The sequence below is a fragment of the Exophiala oligosperma genome, assembly GCF_000835515.1.
Source record: "Exophiala oligosperma strain CBS 72588 unplaced genomic scaffold supercont1.2, whole genome shotgun sequence".
Classification (NCBI taxonomy): domain Eukaryota; kingdom Fungi; phylum Ascomycota; class Eurotiomycetes; order Chaetothyriales; family Herpotrichiellaceae; genus Exophiala; species Exophiala oligosperma.
In genome coordinates, this window is record NW_015622819.1 from 130,417 (window position 1) to 136,416 (window position 6,000).

Sequence of the window (6,000 nt, forward strand, 5' to 3'; positions counted from 1 at the left end):
TAAGCCGCCGCCGCCGCATGAGCGATGCACAGTCCTCTGCCGGATTATGTCTATTTTCCACCAATTAAGTTTCACCAGCCAGGGCTGATCGTGAGCGACTGCCGAGAGTGTCTAGGGCCGCCTTCGTAGGCCGCAGCTCGATTTTCCGATCGGTGGTCAAGAGAAGCGGCTTCAGAGGCAAAAGGAAGGCGGAAGCGGTCGGCGGGGAACGTGGAGAACGCCGCAGCCATGTTTCTCTCCTGTTACCACCCCAGAACTACGCTGAGCCAAACATACGTTGTGTTCGCAATATATGGAGTAAGCTATGCGTTTTCCGAGCCAACGAAGCGAATCCCGCTGGCAGGAATCTGGACCTTTTGAACGTCCCGTGTGACACGAAGGCGGCCTGCGGAGTTTACGTCTGATGAATGTGTCCATATGCGTAACATCAATGACACGAAACTAGCCATTTTGGGTGAAGAGCCTGAAGTAGAGCCAGACTTTGTGGTCTCTATGAAAATGTCCAAGGTGAAGGCACGATCTGTATAGAGCTTTTGGCGTCACAATCCATCAGAGTACAAGAACTTTTTGCGAATTGTATCCACAATATCATATGCACTCTCGATGCCGGAGCCTTTGGCTGCCCATGGTCGTAGCTGGTTGAGAGTCAAATTCTGGAGGGTTTCTAGGTCAGGGATAAAGCCTCTGAGCTGAGGCGATAAAGCTGCCAAAGACAACATCAATGTTGAAGCGAAGGCCCTGTTGGCTATTAGTATTGGGTAGCCTCCAAAGACGAATTGCATTCTCAACTGATATTGACAAGAATCATCACGTGGAAAGTCTTACCCGTGAGACGCGGTGTAGACGTATGGACTTCGTTCAGCCAACAAGCCTCCAACGGACTTCAGGAACATCCGGCAACTAACTATGCATTTGTTACATTTTTCCAGCAGTTCAGCGGGTATTTGTTGGTCTAATGGGGATGAGATGGTTTTGAGTATAAAAGGTCGGTGGATCTTGTTCATCGAGGACCAATATCGGCAACGCAATAAACAAGTGCGACTGTTTTCTCCAGGTATGTCTGGTACGAGATTTGGTTTGATGTTGAGTGGCAAAGAGTCGTACCATGTTTCCAGTTGGCGGGTGAGCTCGTTGCAAATCTTGACAAGTGAGCTGAGGACCGCAGCGGAGCTGTGATCGTTGTATGTCGAGGCTTCTCCAAGGACACTGTTGGTGAAGGATTTGATGCTGTTTGTGAAATTAATAGAATAATGAATTCTGTTTACCAGAGATCGAGCGGTGATTTCAGCTAGGAAGTTTGCTATCGTTGCATCCATAGGGTCTCCACACCGTGGAAAGAGCATTCTATCGGCCAAAAACTGAATGCCGCTTCGTGGTTGATGGAACTCTGCGAGGACATCACTAGAAGTTGTGTGAGCTTTCCGGATCTCTACAAGGGTTCATCGCAAATGGCAGATACGCACCACTCAATGATGAAACAAGACCAGCTTAGTCGTAGGATTTGCTGCAACCGAAGTTCGCTGGGCTCGGCGTTTCTGGAGCTATATATGTTTAGAATTAGTTCCTTGTGATAAGGGTGGCCTGTACTCACCGAATGAGAAGTTGTTCAACACTGGTCGAAGCTAAATATATGAACCTCCACGCAAGGAGTGGGCGAACCATATATGTGAGATACAGGGCGCATAGGAACAATCCTTGTGATAACAACAAGGTCTCGCCTGCACCATGTGCCCAGGAGGACAGAAGGATTTTCTGCGCAAGACTGTAGTAGCCTAGACTTCGTGTTGTGTCTTCCGACCCTGATTGACCTTGGGGGGCATCTTTCATGATAGCACCCAGCGCAAGAACCAAAAGGATGACCGCAGAGACATCGTTATTTTGCAGCGATGTCTTCATAGTTTCCTCGTATAGTGCCTCAAATGAATTTCGGTCGAGAACGGGATGGAAGGGGTTCACTGCCTCGAAATACCTGTCGACAAGCTCATCGCCAGTATCACGGGTTATATGGTGAAGGACAGCTGTGCTAGCATCCGTCATCTGATGCTGCAATATCCTCGAAGGATGAGCCTCGACACGGAAGAAGAATTCGCCAGGAAAATTCCCAGCCAAATTTCGCACTTGAGGTAGATCGAGAAGACAACTACTACTGGCCTCGTGGGCTGGTGGAATTGTCAACGGTGGTAAGTCAGGTGTTTCTTCTCTCAAGTAGAAAGATTTCCCAGATTCTTCAGGCCAACTCAGTATGTGACGAGTAGAAGGTTGCTGCATCGAAAGAGCCTCAGTAACGGCATTAATGGAATTACCGTCGCTGGCAGTAACCGATCGAGCAGCATTCTCGAGGCTTGTGGCAGCATCATTGTCCGAATCAGAGAAGAAGGATACATTCTGTGAGTTTTTCAGCGCGTTTTGGTGTGTTTGAAGCACATCTTGGATGGCTCTAATACAAGACAGGTCAATTTCGGAACTGGTTCTTTGTCGTCTAGGCTCTGACAAACTACTGGGATTTAGTATTGAGATGGACCGATGCCCATAGAGGTGACGAACTGAGAAGCATCAGAACCACCAAGGTAGATGCAAGTGATATTTCTGGTTTGGCAAGCTGCGCATGTAGGGCGGCGGCCATCGCAACGCCGTTTTCTGCGACAGTCAGCTTCGCTGAACCAGAAGACCAAGCTCTTGGGACACTGAAAGTAGAGACCTGCCTGCGGCGACAATATGTGCATGCCATTCTACTGACGACTTGGCGTAGAGACTTCCATCGACCTCGTGGCCCACGTTGCGGGCACGACGAGGAAAGGGCGACATTCAGGTGAAGTGGCGGGAAGGCGGAGGGAGCGCCGCCTTTTATCAGAAGCATCACGAGCATGGAGTAGCCATTCTCCCCGCCTTTGGGGCCGCCATCCCGTACAGCTCGTCTGTGCCGTCCTTCCCCACAGAAAAGACCCAGTTTTTTTACGGTGGCGACCGCAAAATTCGGTCTTCGCTTCCCGCTTCCCGCATGCTGAATATATGGTGTATGCGTAGTTCTTCAGTAGTCTTTATGCAGTGAGTATAACCCTAATGAGTGGTTGCAATGGGCTCCCTACAACTAGCGGCGTTGGTGGTTGCCCGAGCACCAGGCAGCAGCTCACTGGTTCACGATTTCTAGCAACCAAGCTCTTCTTTCGACAACTTTGAGGAACTTTCTTGATGCCTCGACCTCTCTATTTTGGATTATTGTGCTGGACCTCGACATTTAACGATGCCTCAATCCATCAGCATTGCTCGAGTGGATGGTAAGCCTGGGAAGGTGTACTATCCGTTGTCCCTTGATGAATTGCCTAAGCCCTTGCCCAAAGCGGGTGAGGTGGTTGTCCGGATACATGCGGCGGCCTTGAATCACCGTGACCTCTTCATCAGGCAACATCTCTATCCTGGCACGTCATTTGGAATTCCTCTGCTGTCGGATGCATGTGGGACAGTGACAGAATTAGGACCAGGGGTCGACTCGACATGGAAAGGGAAACGAGTGGTGATCAACCCTACACAAGGCTGGCAAGACTCACGGGAAGGCCCAGAGGACCAGAAAAGCGTGAGGATCCTGGGAGGCACAAAATACTTGCCTAAAGGAGTGCTGCAGGAATATTTTGCAGTGAGCTTTACCCAGCTCGAAGAAGCACCAGACCACCTGGATGATGTCCATGCCGCCGCACTGCCTTTGACTGGCGTGACTGCCTGGCGCGCTGTCATGGTTAAATGCGGCCCTCAGAATATCGGGCCTGGCAAAAACATTTTGATTACTGGCATTGGCGGCGGCGTAGCATTGATGGCTCTGCAATTTGCGGTTGCGTCGGGTGCAAATGTATACGTTACCAGTGGCTCAAGGGAGAAGATTCTTCAGGCGAAAAGCCTGGGAGCTCGCGATGGCGTGAATTACAAGGATAAAGAATGGGACAAGGCGCTGCTATCAACTCTCCCAAGTAATCGGAACTATTTCGACGCCATCGTCGATGGTGCAGGGAACGATGTCGTGAATCGAGCTGTAAATTTATTAAAGGTTAGTTGAAACCAGCCGACTATCCAAAAGCTATTCATGACTGACAGCGTATCTGCTAGCACGGAGGACCCATTGCGGTCTATGGGATGACGACAGGTCCAAAGATCTCTTTGCCTATGTCGGCTGTTTTGAAGAATATTGAGGTTAAAGGATCTACGATGGGGTCGAGGCAAGAATTTACAGATATGATGAAGTTCGTGAAACGTTCGAAGATAAATTCTGTGGTATCGAGGGTTGTGAGAGGCTTTGACTTGAACGCGATTGACGGGCTTTTCGACGATATGAAAAAGGGGACTCAATTCGGAAAGCTGGTTATCGCAGTTCCTCATGGACGTCAGAGCAGAATTTAGTACAAGTAGGAGTTGCGAACTTCGGTTCTTAGTGACTGAATGGGCTGTATATTCCAAGTGACGACACCATTGCACCCCACGGGTAGCCATAGTATCGAATCACTAAGAGCACTGTTATCCGTAGCTAGAATGATCGGAGAGAAATTTAAATACTATTGCGCCTTTGGCTAACATCATTTGGCTGTATCGAGTACAATCTTCCATATCGAGCTGCAAAGATGCTCCCTGTTCGACCATGGCTTGATGCAGGGAATGAGCCTAGCGACAAAGTGGTGTATAACTGCCTTCAACCATGACATTTGATCACTGAGCCGCCGTCGATATATAGCTCTTCTCCAGTGATGAAACTAGCTTTCTCGCTGGCAAGAAAAACCACCCCTTCAGCTATTTCTTCTGCAAAACCCCAACGTTGTATGGGAATCAACTTTATCATTTCCTCGGGATAAGTACCTATCTTGATCTGATGATCAAGCACTTTTGCTGTCAAAATCGGTTGCCGTCAGTTGCTAAGAGGGGCTACCACTTACATGGTGTTCTGATATAACCAGGGCAGACAGAATTGACACGAATGCCGTCCTTTCCATAAGCACAAGCATCCGTGCGCGAAATGCCCAACACTGCAGCCTTTGACGGGGCATACTTCACGTATCGATTAGTTCTTGTGTATAGGTTTATTGATAATTACTTACCACGCCAACATTCTCGTGCGATACACGGCCAAATATCGAGGAAATATTAACAATTGAGCCTCTCTGAGGGATCGCGCCAGATCTGGAATCTGTAAGTCTTCTTCAATGCCTCTGAGAAAGCCGGAGCATAAACGTACCGAGACCGTAGAATTGGTTCCTGAGTTAACATCTGCCGCAACTCTGCTCGTTCACACAGCCACAGCCCCCTTTGGTTGACATTTTGCACACGATCATACGCCTCGACTTCAAGTTCGTGAGTTCTGACCCTTGGTTTGCTGGATATTCCGGCATTGTTCACAGCATAATGGATTCCCCCAAAGACTCTCACTGCCTCGTCCACCATTCTCTGAACGTCTGCCTCAACAGAGATATCACATGTGACAAGGCATGTTTGCACATTGGAGTCCAGAGCCTTCACCTCATCAGAAACTGTTTGCAAGCCGTCGGAATTGAGATCTGCGAGGACGAGCCGCGTGCACCCTTCGAGAACAAACGTGTGAGCCACTGCTCTTCCAATGCCTGATGCAGCACCCGTGATAAGGGCAATCCTTTCTATGTCAGTGCCGCCATTTGCAACCCAGCGAAATAGTTGCAACACAACTCACCCTTTCATGCGATAGGGCGTGGGAGCCATTGTTGGAGTTTAGTGTAAGTCCCTGTTCACTCTATCAGGTATGAATGCAAAGCCTTTATGCCAACAATAACCACACTTGGTCGTCTTCAAGTCTAGAGGTGCCTCCCTGTCTCCATCACATCTCGTAGATGCTGGGTGTGAATCATGCCGCTGGCCACTGAGTGCGCACGGACGAATTGCCACTGTGGGCACTTCTCAATCACGTAACCGGCAATCTTTGGTTGGTGGACAGCGTCTCTTTGGTGGCTCTTGGCTGTCAGGCACTCACGTAAGTCAAAAGGGGCCAGATTT

General features: G+C 49.2%; 1 protein-coding gene across 1 annotated transcript; it reads right to left on the reverse strand.

Moving 5' to 3' along the window:
• Positions 1 to 4,551: 4,551 nt before the first annotated feature.
• PV06_01538 (uncharacterized protein) lies at positions 4,552 to 5,709 on the reverse strand (the record flags this gene model as incomplete). The annotated part of the gene is made up of 5 exons (XM_016402146.1): positions 4,552 to 4,860; positions 4,914 to 5,025; positions 5,076 to 5,157; positions 5,213 to 5,623; positions 5,681 to 5,709. 5 exons carry the CDS (start codon positions 5,707 to 5,709, stop codon positions 4,673 to 4,675), a joined length of 822 nt encoding a protein of 273 aa, XP_016266043.1. The 3' UTR covers positions 4,552 to 4,672.
• Between the last annotated feature and the right edge of the window lie 291 nt (positions 5,710 to 6,000).